Source organism: Petromyzon marinus, chromosome 1 (genome assembly GCF_048934315.1).
Source record: "Petromyzon marinus isolate PM22_M1 ecotype Great Lakes invasive population chromosome 1, UKy_Petmar_22M1.pri1.0, whole genome shotgun sequence".
NCBI classification, from domain to species: Eukaryota; Metazoa; Chordata; class Hyperoartia; order Petromyzontiformes; family Petromyzontidae; genus Petromyzon; species Petromyzon marinus.
Genome location: NC_133667.1, coordinates 4,855,404 through 4,875,627, shown reverse-complemented (window position 1 = coordinate 4,875,627; position 20,224 = coordinate 4,855,404). Strand labels below are relative to the sequence as shown.

The following is a 20,224-nucleotide window of genomic DNA, read 5'->3' as shown; positions in this document are numbered from 1 at the left end:
AGCGTGGCGGTGAGGTGTGGCAAGCTGTAAGCCCCAGGCTACTTTGGGCTCGCCTTCCCATCAACGGGAGGCGAGAAGTGGTGAACGTGGTTACTTATGCCCCCACCGAAGACGAACATCCGTGGAGGGATGCAGGCAAAGCCGATGAGTCAGATGCCTTCTATGACCTGCTGTCACAGGTGCTGGCTAAAGTGGCCCCTCGGGATAGAGTCATCTTGTTGAGTGACTTCAATGCCCGAGTTGGTCATGATGCTGGCACCTGGTCTGGAGTGATTGGAGGGCATGGGCCAGATCAGCTCAATAACAACGGTAGGAGGTTGCTAGATTTTTGTGCAGCCCATGGGCTTGTAATTACCAACACGCTGTTCCGGCATCGGCGCATCCACACAACATAATGGATGCATGCCGGGTCCAATCAAAAACATCTGCTGGACTATATAGTGACAGACCAGCGGATACGAGCCCATGTCCTTGACACCAGGACCTACCGTGGAGCTGATCTGCCCACTGACCATCGACTAGTCATCTGTAAGATGCGCCTGCCATTCTTCCACTCCGGTGGTGGGTGTACACCCAGGACCCCATTCCAACCTAAAGTGGCCTGGTCTCAGTTATCTGATGAAAGTTGCAAGCGAGAATGTCATCATCGCGTGCGGCTGGGGTTGGCATTGTCCCCCACTCCTGATGTCGAGGGTAAATGGGCGAGGTTTTGGACTGTGACTCATGCAGCTGCAATGGCTGCTTTGGGTATGCGGTCCAGACCTCCCCTGAGATCCTGGCTGACAGAAGAGGTGTTCAGGATGGTTGAAAAAAAGCGACAGGCCCACTGTCATCAGCTACAGAATCCCACGTCAGAGAATGAGGAGGCTTACCGTAGCCTTCGCTCGGAGGTTCGGAGAGCCGTGAGGCGCTGCAAGGATGGGTGGTGGTCGCGGGTTGCTGAGGAGATGGAGTCTTCCTCAGTGGCCCGCGATCACAAATCTCTATTTAACTCCATCAAAAACGTAACCTGCAGCGCCACACCTATTACCATCATGATCCAATCTCCGACCCCCAGGAACAGGTTTGCAGATTTGCTGAGCATTTCTGTGAGGTCCTGGGGGAGGGGAAATCACTCAGCCAGGAAAACATCGTGGCACAAAGTGGGGATGACCCTGCTGAGGCTGCAGTGCCTCAAATATTGGAAGAAGTCACCCCCTGTGAGTGGCTGGCTGAGGTGCCATCTGTTGAGGAAGTACTGAGGGTGATCCGGAGTCTGAGACCAGGAAAGGCACCGGGTAGAGATGATCTCCCAAGCGACATGCTGAGGGAGGGTGGCATTTGTGCACAGACTGCCCTATATGACATCATAACAACAGTCTGGACCACTGGACAGGTTCTGCAGGATTGGAAGGATGTCCTGGTGGTTGTATATTTAGGTGTTATGAAAATTGATGAAAATAATGAAAATTAAATGAAATTTAAAATTTGCATAAGTTATCCGAAATTATGTTAATTAGTGTAATTATGCACATAAATTGTGCTGATTCGATAGATAATCGTTTTAAGTTATGCGAGTGGGCGTGGTTATGATAATGCAGGTCGTTATGGATTATCAGGTCGAGCCTCGGTGACGAGGATTGTGTTATGAATTGGAATAACGCAATTGATCGTATGCAGTTCTGTAGGTGTTGTGAGCATATATGAGAGAGAGTCGATTCGACTCTGCTCTTTAATTCCGTATTACCAATAAGGATACGATTATCTTCGATTTAACGTTTATTGATTATGTGTGTTATGGATTATGTGTGGTGATTGTGTGCTTATGATAGGTCCCCAAGATTCAGATCTCATTCGCAGAACAATATTATGCAGAATTTCAGGAAGAATCACACGCAACCTTTATGCTTTAATCAATTTTATTTTCTAGCTAAACTTTAATTTTGAAATAATATGAAAACTCTCGATCTTGGAATTTTAACACAGTGTTAACATGATGCAATCAAGATTGCGTTGTTTCACTTTGATAACGGCACCTGTGGTTAATTCCCGACACGTAACGCCATCAATCGGTTGTTGAGAGAGAGATTAATGCATGCAAACTATTCTACCAAAACCTTAACCTTATAATGTAAATTCGTATTTAAACATTGCCCACACAGTACCACATCCATTCATAGACCTTCAAGTCAATTCTTATCACATTGTTAACAGTAGGACGATTGGTTATTATGCAACTCAATGACAGCAGTATTTTCCTTTATGAATTGATTTTTAATGCACCACCTTGGAGTGGCAACCCTTCTTGATTATCCCGATATGCGTATCGTGTGTCTTCTTTATCACTGGTTCAATTCTTTGCGTAAAGCAGCGGCCGAGGTTAGCATCTCTTGTGTCCAAAATGTGTTTCCTGTGTGTTGCGGCACGGTGGGGGAGTGAGGGGGAGAGTGTGGGGGAGGGGGGGACATACGAACGGCTGCAACAGTTTCTGTCCACTGCTCGCCGTCATCGCACGATGATGGGTGTCGAGTGCGGGGCCGCTGCCCTCTCAGCGCTGGTGACGCGAAGTTGCGTGCTGTAGCACGCTGGTGGCACGCTGTTGGCACGCGCTGGTGCTGATGGCACGCTGGTGGCGTGCGCTCCCTCTTCTTGAAGATGCGCGAATGCGCCCGTGCTGGTTCGCTGACAGCAGTTTCCTCCACTGCTGGATGAGCTGCGCCGGCGCGCGCTCTTTCCGCTGCTGTAGTATTTGATGCTGCGCTCGCGGGCGACAGGTCAAGTTTTTCTTCTGCTGAGTGAGCCGAGTCGCACGCGCTCTCGTTGTTGAGGTTGTTGGTGGCTCTCTGACAGCAGGTTTCCCCCACTGCTGTATGACTCAAGTCGCACGCGCTTGGTCGCTGGTTTGCTGAAGTTGTTGGCGGCTGTCCAAGCTTTTCCGCTGCTGGTTGAGCCACGTTGCACGTGTTTTCTCTGTGGAGATGCTCGAGCGCTCTCAGCGCTGATTCGCTGATACTTTGTTGGCGGCTGGCCAAGCTTTTTCTTCTGGTGTGCCTGGCTATTTTATTAATTTATTTTGGTTTTGTCCTTAAAAAATGATCTATATGTATATATCGGAAAATATTTTTATAGATATTAATTGTGGAAAAAGGCCCGTATACAACATGGTCCCCCTCTTTAAGAAGGGGGACCACACAGACTGTAACAACTACAGGGGCATCTCACTCCTCAGTGTGCCGGGAAAGGTCCTGGCAAGGATTATTCAACATCGCCTTGCCAGGCACCCTGAGGAGAGGCTTGCGGAGCCCCAATGCGGTTTCAGGAAAGGGCGGTCCTGCACAGATGCCATATTTTCTGTCTGTCTGCTATAGCAGAGGTGTAGGGAATTCCAACAAGACCTACATCTCTGCTTTATTGACCTGGTCAAAGCCTATGATACCATTAGTAGGCCTGATGGTATCATAGGTTGCGTAACGCTGTGTGGAAGCTACCTGGTCTGTCGCTCCGCACTAAGCTTCAGGTCTTCTCGGCCATGGTCATTCCCTCCCTTCTCTACGCTTGCGAAACGTGAACCCCTCTAATGGAACATCTTCGCCTGTTAGAAACATTTAGGCTAGCCTGCCTATGATCCATCCTGGGTTTAACCAGGCTGGGTTGTGTGAGGAGCTCACAAATCTTTTAAAGATCTGGGCAAGGTCCCATCGGTGAGCTCCTCCGGCAGGCAAGGCTGCGTTGGCTTGGTCATGTAGCCCGCATGCCCAGCCACCGCATGCCGAGACAGCTTTTGTTCGGCCGGATCGAGGGGGCTAAACGGGCGCGGCACGGGATAGAGAAGAGATGGAGTGATGTGGTACAGTAGGACGCGGAGCTCAGTGGACTTGCCAATGACTAGTACCAGCGGTGTCAAGATTGGCCTCTGTGGAGGAGGCTCGTGAAGGACGCTACTGGGCAGTTGGAGGCAGTCGCCCTCCAACAACAACGGAGGGCGGAGGAGCGACGCTCACAACAACGAGCGGAGTGCCGGGTGGCTAAAGCACAGCAGGTTGGCACAGTAGGGGGCACAGGTGGTGCATCAGCCAGTCATCTTAGTGAGTCGACCCGTGGCACCTGGGTCTGCCCTGTGACCTCCTGTCAGCAGGCGTTCAACACTTCACGTGGCCTCAAGGTGCACATGGCTTGGCACAAGCGTCGTGGTGACGTCACCACCACTTAGTGGCGAATGGCGGTTGTTGTTGTGTTTGTCTCTCTCTCTCTGTATATGTATCTCTCCGAGTTTGCATTCACACCCGATGACGGTTGCTTGTGCTGCAATCGAAACGTCGTATTCTATTATTTCTTTTATTTTCTTTCTACGTGACTTTACTGAAAGAACCAAAGAGTAATTCCTGCAGTCACGAAAGCTTAAAATCAAGTTTATAATATGTAAGTTAGTGTGTAATGTTTATATGTGTAGAAGTTTGTGTACACCTATCTTGTATGTGTATATTGTTATATGTCTGTTTTGTGCATGGCAGTGTGTTTATGTATATGTGTGCGAAGTTGTGTGTGTCTGTGTGGCCTTAAAGTGCACATAGTCTGGCACAAGCACTGTGGTGACATCACCATCACTTCGTGGCAAATGGCGGTTGTGTGGGGAGCAGCAGCATAGTGGTTAGCGCGCTGCGCTACTAACCTGGCGACTCGGGTTCGATTCCCACTCATGGCCAACGCCAGTGATGATTATCTTAACCGGTCCTGGGACTCTGCTAGATCAACTCAACCTCAAATTAGTACCTGGTGCGGTGTGTAAACATTGCACTAGTGAGCCAAAGGCAGCCGGGTGTGGTGCTGGCCACCCACCCCCTCTGCCATGCCGGCCTTCATAGGTGCTCACGAACAGCACTTGCCCATAGAGTATGTTAAGGATATACGGGGCATATTTATCTTTGTGTCTACAAGGTCGGTGAGTCAGTTGTCTTCTATAACCTCCTGTTAGATGTACAAATTCATTTTTGCCCTCGAGATAGTTATCCTATTGGGTGACTTTCATGCCTGAGTGGGTCATGATGTGTTGGAGTGATTGGAAGGCATGGGCCAGATCAGCTTAATCACAGTAGGAGGTTTCTAGATTTGTGTGCAGCCGATGGGTTTGTAATCACCAACACTCTCTTCCAACATTGGCATATCAACACAACATCATGACGAAACATCGGATGCGCATCCATGACCTCGACACCAGGTCCTACTGTGGAGCTGATCTGCACACTGACCATTGGCTTGTCATCTGTAAAATGCGCCTACGATTCTTACACTGCGATGGTGGGTTTCCACCCTGAACCCCATTTAAACCCACAGTGGCCTGGTCTTGTCTAGCTGATGAAAGTTACTAGCGAGAATTTCATCATCACTTTCAGCTGGGTTTGCAATCGTCCCCCCTATACCAGATTCTGAGATGAAATGGGTGAGGTTGAAGATTGTGGCTCATGCAGCTGCAATGGCTAGATTTGGTATGCAGTCCAGACTTCCCAGAGACCCTGACTGACAGAGGAGGTCTTCCAGCTATCTGAGAGAAAGCGACAGGCCCACTCCCACTGTCTACAACATGCCACCTAGGAGAATGAGGAGGCTTACCACAGCCTTCGCTCAGAGCTTCACAGAACTGTGCAGCACTGCAAAGATGAGTGGTGGTTGTGGATTGCTGAGGAGATGGAATCTGCCTCAATTGCAAGTGATCATACATTTAAAAAAGTAACTTGCACCGCCACTCAAATCACCATCTTTAACAAGTTTGCAGGTTTGCTGAGCGTTTCTGTGAAGTCTTGGGAAAGGAAAAACCCCTCGGCCCAGATAACATCATGGGGCAAAGTGTGCTTCACCCTGTTGGGGCTGTCATGCCTCAAATATTTGAGGAAGCTAGCACCCCTTGTGATTGACTGGCTAATGTGCAATTTGTTGAGGAAGTGCGAATGGCGATCCAGAGCCTGAGATCAGGAAAAATACCGAGCAGAGATGAACTCCAAACGAACTGTTGAGAGAGGTTGATGCTGGTCTACAAACTGCCCTATATGATTCATATAATCAATTAATCACAACTGTTTGGACCACAGGACAGGTGCTACAGGATTGGAAGGATGCACAAGTGGTGTCGGAGCAGGATTATTCAACATTGCCTTGCCAAGCACGCTGAGGCGCTGGTGCCGAGTTAGGATCACTTCCTTGTTTTGCGGTGGCTCCGTGTGCATTGTTTATTCTGCTGTCACCACGTGTGCATTGCTCACAATAAACCCTGGGTGCTGTGTGAGCAGGAGCTGGTCGTTCCTGGGCAAGAAGGGAGGGGCCCAGTCCTTGTCCCTGGAGCCCGGGAAGGTGACCAAGGGAACGGTTCTGCACGAGCTCATGCACGCGCTCGGCTTCCAGCACGAGCACTGCCGCAGAGACCGCGATAAGTACATCAAGATTAACGAGGACAACGTCAAGGAAGGTGGGGCACTGCAAGAGAGACATGCTTGGCTTGGTACCCTCGTGGGTGGCACGCGTTACAATCATCCAGGTGTCATCAGGGCAGTGCATGAGCAAGTATTTGGGATCCCTCTACACCAGGGCAGGGCCTGCAAGCCGTGAGCTTGAGCTGTGACTTCTGTGACGTGAGGCCCTTCACTGCTCACTCACCTCTAATTGTGTACGAGTGAGTCGCTGCTGCTTTGTACTATTTAACTGAGGTCTCCTGAACGGCTATAAGAGCTTTTCTAGATTTGAAGCTTTCGTGACTGCAAGGATCCATACTCTTTGGTTCTATTCGGTAAAGTCACGTAGGTAAAAAATAAAACAACAAATCACAACGTTTCGGCCACGACACAAGTGGTCTTCTTCAGGTGAAGGAACAGAACTGTCGGGACGACAGCACTTCAATAAACGCTGCTAAGATTCGCATCATCTTTTAAGCTCGGTGGGAGGAGCAGAGCACCTTGACAAAGGAGTTTACATATCAAACAGGAGAATTTAGCATTGAAGCAGCAGGGTATTAAAGTCAGAAAACTAGCATGTAACTGGGGGATTAGCATGCTTTTGTTGTGTCGAGGGTGCGGGGGATGGGTCACTGTGTGTGTGCAATAGAAACGAAGAAATTAATCGGCAAGAATTTGCTGTAACGGGGGGAGTAGAAAACAGGGGAAATAGAAAAGCTTAAATGTAGGTTAAGGGGGGGGGGGGTGTGAGGAGCCATGTAGGGGACCTTGGTGGGGTGCGAGGCTGAGTTAATCCGTCTTTTTGTTGTGTAGAGGGTGATGGGTCACTGTGTGTGTGCAATAGAAATGGAAAATAGGAAAAATTCAAATCGGCAAGAATGTGCTGTAAGGGGGGGAGTAGCAAAAAAGGGTTTAATAGAAAGTTCGGAAGGAATATGATTGGTATACCACTACTTGAAATTTAGACTTCCACCCTCAGACCTTCCCTGTGGAAGAGATATGTAGACGACACTTTCGTCATTTGGCCACATGGCCTCCCAGCTTTGAACCTTTTCCAAGACCCCATCAATTCCAGACACCCCGCCATCAAATTCACCATGGAAGTGGAGAAAGATGGCAAGCCGCCATTCTTGGATGTTCTGTTTGAGAGGTGACCTGATGGCTCATTGGGACATTCTGTCTACAGGAAACCCACCCACACAGATTCCTACTTTAAACCTGATTCCTACCACCACCCGACGCAAAATAATTATCTCATCAAAACGTTATACCACAGGGCTCATTGCATTTCGGACCAACACCACCTGACCAGTGAATTAAAACATGTACATCTGGCCCTCAAAAGGAACGGATACTCTGACCGTACCATCTGCCAAGCTGTTTCTCCCTCCATACAGAAACAACTACTTGATACACCGATCAAAACCATCACACTACCATATATAGCAGGCGTTACTAAAAAGTTGTGTCTGTGTTTATATATCTGGATGGCTTCATGAACAAATCTCTGAAGGTAGCCAGTAGGTTTGCAAAGTACCTCCGTTTTGGAAAAATCTCAAGATGCGTTCCTGGAGAAGTGAGTGCAAATCGAATCGGTGCTAAAAGGGGTCATTATACCATTGTATCTATGGGGATGTGTTCGCAACAGCATTATTTTTTTTGTATGAGCAATATATGAGGGCTTCATTGGAGTATCGGTAATAGCACTAATAATTATACAGATGGTAAATCTATATATAAAAGGGAAATTTGTGAATATGTTTGTCTGTTCAAAACGTTTAGCGTACTTCCTGACATGCAACAAACTTGAAATTTGACATGTGGGTACTTTGCAGACTGTACACCATGCAAAAATTAGAAAAAATAGACTTTTGTATATTTTTTTGGGGGGGGCGCAATAATGAATATATTTTGCACGCAAGTGAGCGGTGACGTCACATCTCTGTCACGTCACCCGCGCGCGGCAGCGTGACGCAGTGTGCCTGCTGACGTAATCCTCCCCCCAACCCTCCGCGTAGGCCATGTTTCCCGCACAAATGGCCGCCATAATAGCCCTCAGAACAGCTTTGAAAATCTGATATCTGCGATTTGATTGTGTTTTATAACAGCAAACCTCTTTCAGGGCCTAGGAAGACATTCATTTTCACGTATTTTGTGGAGGGGCTTGGCAGACCTGCTCCTGCTTACTATAGGTCATTGTCTACTTCGGGATTGTTCACATTATTTCACCGTCTACAATAACACTTAGCGTACTGTTTGGAGCTTGGTGTCTGTTCTCACACACCCTCCAGTACGATTTGTCCATTTCAAAGCCTTTCTACTTCAAATACATACATTTTTCAGCTTACACGTTAAATGGAGAGAAAACGTCTTTTTTTGATGGGCAAGCAGCAGATTTTTAAGTTATGCCGGTGACAGGGGACAGTGCATGTCTCTTTAATATGCTCAGTCGAGCACTGTTTGGGACTGAAAGTTTTTCTATTAGTGTCCGCTATGAAGTTATCCGCTACATCGTGGCAAATTATTATCATTACAGAAACTTCATTTCCAACGGAGGTAATGAGGAATGTATGCTGTCTCAACAGTACGAGGCTTACATGCTGAAAGAAGATTGGAGAGTGATAAGAAAAGAAAATGATGGCCAGAGACATAGAGACAGAGGAAGAAAGATGTATTAGGCTTGAAGATAAGCGTAAGAGGAGTGCAAAGGCTAGAGATGAGGAAACTCAAGATGAATCAAATTCTAGATTGCAACGTATGTGGGAAAGGAGTTCGAGGGCCAGGGACCAGGAGGCTAAAGAAGAAAGAAGCATAAGGCTCACAAAGCAGAGAGAAAGTACTCATCGGAACAGATTGACAGTCAAATTACACTAGACAAGAAAGGCTGTCTCAAGCAAAGGAACACATTCAAATGCGATGGAAAAATAAAGAAAAATCTGCATTCCATTACAACCCCTATTTTGCATATCAAACCGACTCCTGTCTTGCTTTTGGTTCCATGTCAGTCGAATGTATTCACTGCCACGCTCTCAGATGGAAGGGAGAATCTCCTGGGATGTGCTGCTGCTAATGGCAAAGTAAAACTGGAATCATTACAACAACTACCTGAACCATTGAATGGCCTTTTACGTGGAACAAACAGTCGTAGTAAAGAGTTTCTACAAGCCACCCGAACATACAATAATGCAGTTCAAATGACTTCATTTGGAGCCCATATTGTATCTGAAGGTCATTTCATGCCAACTTAAAAAATTCAGGGACAATGTTATCATTTGGCCGGATCCTTGTTTACACCTGCCGGTAATCAGCCAAAGTTCCTGCAAATATATTTCATGGCTGGCATGGAATCACAAATAAACCAACGTTGCGCTATTTATCCTAATTTAAGACTAGATATCGATGATGAGCTACAAAATATGCTGCACCTACACAACAACTATGTTTAAAGTTTCAAAGTGGCAATGGAGAGACAGCCTGATGAAAATTTTAAAATCGTCATTAACGCTGACAGAAAACCAAATAAACAACATCCTGGCCGTTTTAACACTCCAACTGTAAACGAGGTTGTGATTCTAATTGTAGGTCAGCATTTTGAAAAAAGAGGCATTGTTATAGAAACAAGAAACTGTTGCTTGCACCGAGTTTCAGAAGTTAATCAATCATAAGATGATCTTCAGTACCCACTGCTGTTTCCCAGAGGTGAGGACGGATACTGTATTAACATTCCACAGTTCAATCGTAATACCAAGCAAAATAACGAACAAAAACTGTCTCTGCGATGCATTTTTATGCTTGCAGGTTGATGATAATATCAGACCAAATTATTTATTTACATCTTTTCAGGCAACTTTTAAATCAATAGTGGGTTTATATGTACGAAAAAATTAATCGGAACGCCTTTCTTTTACTAGAAACAATCAGAAGAAGCTACAGATTATTACATACATCTAAAGGATGCAGTTCACAGAGATGCCAATGTTCAGGACATAGGTCAAATGGTCATTCTTCCCTCATCTTTCACTGGAGGTCCGAGGTATATGCATGAGCGGACCCAAGATGCCATGACCTATGTGAGATAGTACAGTCGCCCCGATCTTTTCATAACCTTCACATGTAACCCTAAATGGCCTGAAATAACCGACATGTTGTTGCAAGGACAAAAGCCACACGACAGACATGACATAATTTGTAGTGTTCAGGCTGAAAGTTATATGCCTTGTGAAATTATTAACGAAAACTAAAGAATTTGGAACAACAATCTGTTACATGTACACTATTGAGTGGCACAAGAGAGGACTTCCACACGTCCATATCTTGTTGTGGTTGGAAATAAAAATTCCTACAAATGAAATCGACTCCTTCATAAGTGCTGCGCTGCCACATCCCACCTCTGACCCAGCACTGCATTATATCATCGTCAAAAACATGATTCATGGACCCTGCGGTAATTTCAACCAAGCCTCCCACTGCTTGCAAGACGGAAAATGTTCAAAACGATATCTTCGGCCATGTACGAAAGAGACCAGGACAGGAGAGGATGGCTACCCCACATACAGACGCCGGTCACCAGAAGATGGAGGGCTTTCTGTACAAATCAGATCTAAAGGGGGTGTTGTCATTGTTGACAACATGTGGATTGTGCCCTATTGTCCATTATTGTCAGTCTCCTTCAATGCACATATAAATGTAGAGTTTTGTAACTCTGTAAAATCGATTAAATATGTCTGCAAGTATATTAACAAAGGGAGTGATCAGGCAGCCTTGGCTGTCAAAAATGATGATAAAATTGAATGGTATCAAACAGGCCGATACATCAGCACGTCAGAAGCTCTGGCGAATTCTTTATTTTCCCATTCATGACAGAAGCCCCACAGTAGTCCACTTATCAATTCACCTAGAAAAGGCCAGAGGGTTTATTTCACTGAGGAAAACTTATCGGGGAAGCTTCTGAACCCTCCTAAAACAACAGTTATGGCTTACTTCGATCTCTGTCAAATAGACAAGTTTGCTGGAACACTTCTCTACCACGAGGTTCCTGCTTATTACACTTGGAATGGAAAGCAATTCATTCGACGAAATAAAGGAGCTTTTGTGCCTGGCTATCCCAACATACGGAAAAGCAATGCTACATAAAATACGCGGTCCAACGTCGTTCGACGACCTTAAAAATATTAATGGATTAAGCCATCCAACATATCAGACAGCATGTAGAGTTCTTGTTTTGCTCGAGGATGATAGTCACTGGAATGACACCCTCAAAGACGCAGCCATCTCTGAGTCGCCGGCGATGATGAGGGATTTGTTTGTGGTGATGTTAGCCTTCTGCCACGTGACTGACCCACAGTTGCTCTGGCAAAATCAGAGAGACAGCTTGACAGAAGACATACTGCATCACCTCCAACGAAATTTCCCTGACATCCCTGTTCAGTATGTCGATCAGGTGTACAATAAAGGGCTGATACTGATTGAAGATAAGCTGTATTCCATAACATCTAAAAGTCTTGATGATTTCGGCTTTCCTTCCCTCAACTGTGATAAACAGGTTTTGTTTGACAGTGAATATTTGCGGGAAACCTCGTATAATGCCACAGAACTACTCCATTTTGTTATTGAGAATGAACCAAAACTGGTTAGTGACCAAAAGGTCGCTTATTTTAGAATCCTTGAAAGTGTCGATGATAATCAAGCAAATATTTTTTTCATAGACGCTCCCGGTGGCACAGGCAAAACGTTTTTATTCAATTTGATCCTGGCGAAATTTAGATCAAACAAAAAAATAGCAATGGCAGTAGCTTCTTCTGGGATAGCGGCAACACTCTTTTACGAGGCAGGTGAACTGCTCATGCAGCATTTAAACTCCCATTTAATCTTCGATACACGGACAGTCCTACCTGTAACATCAAGAAAGGTACAGCTGTGTCCAAAGTGTTAAGTGATTCCTCTGTTATTATCTGGGATGAATGCACAATGTCTCGCAGAGGTGCTATTGAAGCTTTAGACAGGACTCTCCGGGATCTGAGGAACAATGCTAAGCTGATGGGAGGTGTCACGGTCGTGCTGTCTGGTGATTTCCGGCAAACTCTGCCTGTGATTCAGAGAGGCACGAGAGCTGATCAAGTGTTTGCCAATTTGGAGCAAAGTTCAAAAGCTAACATTGGCCGTAAACATGAGAGTTCACCTCAAGGGAGACAAGTCAAGTGGCGAGTTTGCAAACACACTGTTAGATATAGGTGATAGCAAAATACCTGAGGATAACGGGGAGATTAACATTACCACCAGTATGGGCCGATTGGTAACTACCCTTGATTAATTAATCACCAACGTATTTCCAGGTGTATGCCAGATCAACCTCATGTCTCAAAAGTGGCTTTGTGAACGAGCCATCTTGACACCCAAGAATGACACAGCATCTGCAATAAATTATTACCTCATAAGTGAGATTCCAGGGGAGGAGAAGATCTATGAGTCAGGATACACTGCATTGAAAGAAGACGACGCTGTTAACTACCCTGTAGAGTTTCTTAGCTCCTTGAATCCACCAGGCCTCACAGACTAAAAGTCAAGCTCGGGACCCCAATTATGTTTCTGCGAAATCTCAACACTCCAACTCTTTGTAATGGAACCAGGCTACAAGTGCGCAGCTTAAAACCTTATGTCATAGAGGCGACAATATTCAGTGGCTGTGCTGCAGGACAATGCGTATTCATACCTCGCATACCACTTATTCCTAGTGATTACCCTTTTGAGTTAAAGCGTATGCAGTTCCCAGTTAAATCCTGTTTGGCAATGATTATTACCAAAGCTCAGGGACAGTCATTCAAAGTAGCTGGAATCGATTTACGGCATTCATGCTTTTCTCATGGTCAACTTTATGTGGCTTGCTCTAGAGTTAGTTACAAAGACAATGTGTTCATACTAGCTCCTACAGGAAAGACTAGCAATATTGTTTACAAAGAAGCATTGCTTTAGGGACAATGTTATGCCAATGACGCCAGTAGCCAAAAGGGGCCTGCCGGGACAAATATAACTCCCCATACATTACAATGCTCAAACACGGCAGTAGTCAAGAGGGCCTGCCGTGATAAATTTAACTCCCATAAGAAACGACACATGGTCACCTCCACGCGTGGTTTTTCGGGTAACGCAAAGAACCATGCAACATCTATATTCGTTCATTGAATAAACTTTAAACTAGGAATAAACTATTATTTTCCGTGTGAAGAACGGGTACACCTGCTAGTATGTAACATATAAAAGTAATAATTGATTATAATAACATCATTATTATGCACTGTACTCACGAGTACATGCTACTGTACTCGTACAGTACATGCCAGTGGGGGAGACGAGGTTGCAGGTGCTGCTGCGCTCCTAGTCCGGGGTCATTCTCAGAGTAGAGCTCCAGGACCTCCATGATCTTAGTGGTGCCCTCAGTCTAAATCTCTGTGGTGAGGTTTATTCTAGGTGGAGCCTGATACTCTATCCTTGCCTTGTGAGTTCTCACCTGGCTAAACAAGTAGATTTTTGTTCAGTGTAATTGTGATCACGAATCATGATAATTCAATCGCTGGGGGTGGGGTCTGGTTGGCTCAGCGTACGTCGCTCTCATTGGCTGAGCTTAAGCACTTTTTAGATTTCTTTTTTTTTGTCAAAATGTTCTCCAGGACAAAAAGCGATAACTAATCAGCATTCTGCGGGGTCGGGCTGAGAGGTCTGTCTGTAATAATAATTAAAGTTCACAAAAACAATGTTCTAAAACAAGCAGCAGTAAATTAAATAAGTGCTTTTGCATAACGTTTTAAAAACAATTAAATTTTCTGACAGGATGAGCATTGTAGATATTATAGGTTACAAAGTTGCTATTATTAGAACACGTATGGGAGGCAATTGGAGACAACTAACTTTTGTTTGTACTTGTCCATCAAAGCACAAAAATACAATTAAAAAGTTAATGAATATTACAATAATCGTGATATGATATTTATTATTGTGTAATTTAAAATATCAGGGCAGCACTAGTGGCAAGAATAAACATGATTTATTTATTATTAGGAAAACGAATCTAATTATATTATTACTTTTTGAGATTATATCTGCAGTAGTCGTGTTAATCTGTACAAACTAGCATCTTTGCCCGTCCTAGGACGGAAGTGGTAATATTTACGAACATTTTTAGCAAAGTATAATTGTATTTTGTGTAAATTTAATGGCAGTGAATCTTGCACGAAAGTATGTCATCAAACACTTAACTGCATTTCACTGTAGCACTGTATTAATGGCAGTGAATCTTGCACAAAACTATGTCATAAAAAACCTAACTTCATGTCACTGTAGCACTGTATATAACTGACCTTTAATTTGTTCAAATTCACTGCTTTAATACTTTATTCTCTTCTGCTTTCGGTCGCTGGGGTTGAAATAAATAGGAAATCGATACAATAACCGCAAAATCACCGAGAAATGTCTCTATAAAGAAGGGGCAATTTGCGCCTAAATAAATTAAATTATTTTAGGTGCAGTGCTCTGAGACTACTTATGGTGTGCTGTAGCTCACCGGAGTAGCAAACAATTTGAATGAGGCAATGGTGGCAAAACAGCAGAGACATTTTATTTTAACATAATTTGCAAGCCTAGAGTTGACCTTGCTTTAGTTTGACGTGGTGAATAAATAAATTAAGGCAGAAAATGCAGTGGAATGTGGCGTGGAATTAATTGTCTGGTTAGCTCTCGATAAAGAGGGGACAATGGACGTAAAAAAATGTCATTTGTGCCTAAACAAATTTTCATTTCCGCTCCACGTTTCTCCTTGCGGAGTGACGTCAGTAGTTCACGTTTATAAATTAGCATGAATGTAATGACGGGGAATATTGGGGAAAACATGTCATAAAACACCGTACTGCATGTAACTGTAGCACTTCATTAATGTGAGTTAATGTAGCACAAAAGGAAGCCATAAAACACATCACAGCATTAGACTGCAGTGATGGCAGTGATTGTTGCACGCAACAATGTGATAAAACAGCTGAATCAATGCCGCTGTGCCACTGTATTCAACGGACACTCAAAGACTTTAGGTGCAGTGCTCTGAGACGTAGTTATGTTTAGCTCGCCGGAGTTGCAAACAATTATTATTGGAGTCAATGGCCGCAAACCAGTTGCAAGATGTTGATTTTAGCATTCATTTATATTTCAGCATAATTTGGAAACATAAAGTTGACCTCCCTTTTGTTAGACGTGGTGAAGAAGGAAATGAAGCCAGGAAATGCAGTGTGATGTGACGTTGCATTAATGTTATGGTTAACTCTCAATAAAGATGGGTGAATTGGCGTTACAAAAGGAGCAATAGTTTCTCCAACTTCATCAGCGTTTGTAATTAAATGTAGCGATACATGAATATTTATGAGGGGTGGGGCCGCATGTGGAATGATGTGGACGCTGCTGGAGACACACACAGACGTTTTTAGCACGTTACATAAGGTGAGGCGTAGAATACTTTAAGTAGCAAAGTGCAAGCAATTGTGCCTAAACAAATTTAAGTTTCCGCTCCACCTTTTTGCCTGTGGTGTGACGTCATCGTTATGACGCGGGGGGGGGGTACCTAATATGGAGTGACGTCAGCCGTAATGAGGAAGGATGGGGGGGTGTCCATTTTCAGGACGGCACCTGTTAATAAATATTAATGATGGAGGCTGGTCGACGTGGAGTGACGTCACGAGCGTTAAGGACCTTCCTGGGTGATTATAGTAGGTATGCCAAGATACAGTCACTCGTCGCTTAACGTCGGGGTTGCGTTTGGGGAAAATGCGACTTTAAATGAAGCAACATTAAGCAAAACCTATTTACCCACAAGAAACAATGTAAATACTTAACATAACACACTTTGTTAACCTACATATTTAATAGAAAAACACTGGTGATTAACTGTAGCTATAAGTAAAGAAATGGTTAGGGTCAGTTAACACTCAACCAGTGATGGTTGTGGAGCTTCCTAGGGGTGGAGTGAGGTACTGGAGCCACAGAGACACATCCAATGAATGTTGCACAGCTTTATTCTTCTCTTCTAGGTCGAGTTGTTTGTAGGATTGCACTGCACTCCCTGCTTGCATTATCCTTACAAAAAATGTCCATGCCTTTTTTTGAGATGTGATAGCTTTGAAAGCTGCAATGACACCCTGATTCATCACCCTCGGCCTTTAAGTCCTGAAACAAACTTTGTACCCTTTACCTGGATCACCACTAAACTGAGAGAAATGTGGCACTCATTTTGATCGTCAATCCACGGTGATAACAGGCGCTCCATATGACCTGCTGCCAAGCGCCGTAACAATTATAATTTGATTTTTAGTGTCATCATCTTCCTACACATTGTGGCACTTGAAGCAGTATGATCACTTCTTGGTCTTTTAGCACTTACGTTGAAAACAGGGTTGGTAAGCAGGTGGCCAGGACCAAAGACAAAGATCTAGGGGCATGTTCTGTTAGTTGCACTTGCGAAAGCCGACACGTCACACATGTAAAAATAAGTCATTAATAGCTACATTATGTGGGCCCATCTTGAACCCAACATGCAATGGTGTCTGTGCTTACTTATGTAAATTGTGTTGTATAATGGTTTGCCGCGATAGCGAGATGTTATCTGCAGCCTGGTACGCAGGAGGTCGTGATTTCGATTCCAACCCTGATAATGCTGGCTGCATATTTGGATTTTGCGAGTTCACTCTTCCCCTGGTGGCCACGTGGAAGTTCTGATCCATTTGCTGTTGCCCTCAACATTAGAAAAAATAGTTTAGATAATTTGGCTGTGACTATAAATTCCCACGTGTGGTGATATAAACCACTTTGATGAGCTATCGTAAGTGGTCAGGTCACCTGTAAGAAATATATCATAGCTCAGCGGGCTTTATCTGGTAAATAAAATAGTTTTGTTTCGTTTTATAAGACCATGGGTCTGGTTTCACGTGTTGGCAGGGTGGCTTAGGTTTTTTTCAGATTTAGTGGAAACATAAAGATTGTTACAATTTTTTTTGACCACATTACCATTGATGTATATGAATGTTGTGTTGATGCAAATTATAAGCAATGTCTTGGTATTGAGAGATTTCAAAACCACTGAGATCACAGCCTCTGTGATGATAAGTGTGACTCCACCACACCCTGTAAATTGGATCAGTGTCTGACTGACAGGTGGTTTCTGCTCCAGGTGAACAACGCCAGTTTCAACTGCTGGATACTGACGACTGTGAACTTCCCTACGACTACATCAGCATCACTCACTACGGCAGGTAGCCTCTCATGATCTCACCAGGTCGTGGCTTTACAGCCCGAGCCAGTGTCATTGCTCACAGCTCCCTGAACAGCCTCACTCGTAATGAATCATACTGGGCATGCATTCTCTTGTTCAGCTCTGTGCCACGCTGCCCACTGCCTACTCTGAGGGTTGTTCTGTGAAACAGTGGAGCGTGGGAGCAAGGAGACGGGCGCGAAGTGTGCTGGGAACGGTTTCAATAACTTGAAGCATTGTGGCACACTCTCTTGTTGGATAATTACTGATTGATTAATAATGCTTAATCTTGATTTGAAGCTTTTGTGACTGCAAGAATCCATACTCTTTGGTTCTTTTGGTAAAGTCACGTATTTTTTTATCAATTTCAAATCGGAGCAGTCTTATTCTCTCTGAGATTAGGGCTAGGCTAGCCCTGAACAAGATCCGTTTAGCATTAGGAGAAGTGACAGCAGCAGATGTGAGTGTAAAAGTGATCGGTATTACCTTGGTGTCGCGGCATCTCTTCAGAAAGGTGAGAGACTCGATCAAGTGAGCCTTCTTGTCTCGCAGTCTGTTAAAAGATCTAACAGTTGTGTGGAAACCCTCCCTGTAGAGGTGGTTCAATCTTGATTTGAAGCTTTCATGACTGCAGGAATCCACGTTTTAGTTCAGCCTCGCCCAGCTCATAGGTCCTATTTAGAAGACAGGTACAGAGCAAACTGATTACATCTTCTGCATGATAATTAATAACGATTATTAATTTTACAAACCATAATTCATTCAAATTGATTTTCAAAATGCTGAGGAATGTGTAATGTGCACAGTTTTTGCGGACGTGCAGAAAGCCACAGACAATTGGAAAGGCAGCCAGGAACAGCGTCAACCGTTGCCCATGATCTGTGGCCCTATATTGGGAAGTTTAGCCAACTCCATTGTGCTAAGATAAACCCTTGAAGGATATTGATAATAAACACTTAAGTTGAAGTGTGTAATTGTTATGATCATGGTTAAATGCATTGCCTTATTTTGCACTGGAAATCATAGATTAATGGTTAGTTATTTGTGATGCTTTTTTAAATGGTCATCGAAAAACCTTTTTAGCTGAATACCATGAATTGTGTGATTTAAAGTGTACAGAGTGAGTACATCAGCTCATTTCACCAAATTATGTCTGTGTATTTATGTTGAAGGGACGCCTTCTCCGGTGATGGGATTATCCCTACGATCATCCCTATACCAGACACAACCACTGTCAGCCAGCGGGATTGCCTCAGCCCACTGGACGTCGTTAAAATCCGCAAGATGTACAAAACCGTAAGTATCGGGACAGTGCGGCAGAGTCTACAGCAACGTACATGGGGCACTGAGTGTGGACGGCGTTGCTAGTGGAGTACTGGCGCAAGCACTGGGTGTAAATTGTCACCGTGCGGCAAAGCGAAATGAATCATAGACAACTCAGGCAGCGCTCAGCCAGGGTGCTTCCGGCAGTTACAGAGCGTGAACTGTGGGGTGCCTCACTTGGCCTGCTCTGAGCGAGTCATTTGCTGCTCTGCAGGGACCAGGGATCCACTACGGAGCGGAAACGATCCCACCGCTCAAGCACCGCATCGCAAATATGCACAATGTTAATTTTGAGTACTGCCTTGGCATACTGCATAGTAGGCTGACATTGAAGACAATGGTGCTTCTTCATCGCAGAGAGAAGGCTGCACACATACGGACTCAAGCGTACGGACCCACAATAAGGGGTCACACGTGTATGGACCCACGCATGCGTGGGGGTCGCACCTTACGCGGTGTGGCGCTGAGAATACCGTGGGCCAGTGCACTACGGCCGTTGCAGCCCCTTGGTTTTGTTTGTCCAACCCCTTGCTTACCCAGCTGTCTGCAACCATCGTTTCGAGCCGGACCCGGCCCCCCATACCCCTTCCTCCGGCCCACCATGTGCAATAATTTTCACGACTTATATTTTTTAAAGCTTCTACCTAAATTCAACCTGAATTTAAACCCAACATTGAAGCGGGGGATTTGTTACAAAAAATCATTCAACTTTCTTTTTCCCGCACTTTCGGATTTTGAATCGGTAAATGAATATCGTATTATTATGCTTTTTATTTTCATAGGCCCAGTGGTGTGGCCCACATGAGGTGCATTTGAATCCAAACTGGTCCACTCTCTGATTGAGTTTGACACCCCTGATCTAGAGAATCAGCAGTGGTGTGACTCCATATATTAACCTGCACACACACAAACACTGACATGCACACACATTCATTATTACAAATACTGGCATGCATACTTACAAATATTGGCATGCACACACATACACACATATACTAGCATTCTCACAAACACATGCACACACATGCACACACACAAATACTGGCACGCACTTACATGAATACCAGCATGCACACATGGCTCAATTTTGCTCCTAGGTTGCTATCGATTCATGTGCTGCATTTGAACCAAAACTCAAGCACATGAACAGGAAGAGGCAATCTAACGGTGTCAATCAGAATTTCACAAAACGCTGAATGAC

The 20,224-nt window shown here is 44.6% G+C and overlaps 1 protein-coding gene across 1 annotated transcript in view; it reads left to right on the top strand.

Moving 5' to 3' along the window:
• Nucleotides 1–20,224, top strand: part of LOC116941453 (uncharacterized) — a 176,782-nt gene that overhangs the window by 141,698 nt on the left and 14,860 nt on the right. Inside the window, exons 25-27 of the mRNA XM_076054086.1 lie at nucleotides 6,261–6,436; nucleotides 17,620–17,701; nucleotides 18,873–18,996. Coding sequence (XP_075910201.1) covers nucleotides 6,261–6,436; nucleotides 17,620–17,701; nucleotides 18,873–18,996 — 382 coding nt within the window. The remainder of the gene's footprint in view (nucleotides 1–6,260; nucleotides 6,437–17,619; nucleotides 17,702–18,872; nucleotides 18,997–20,224) is intronic.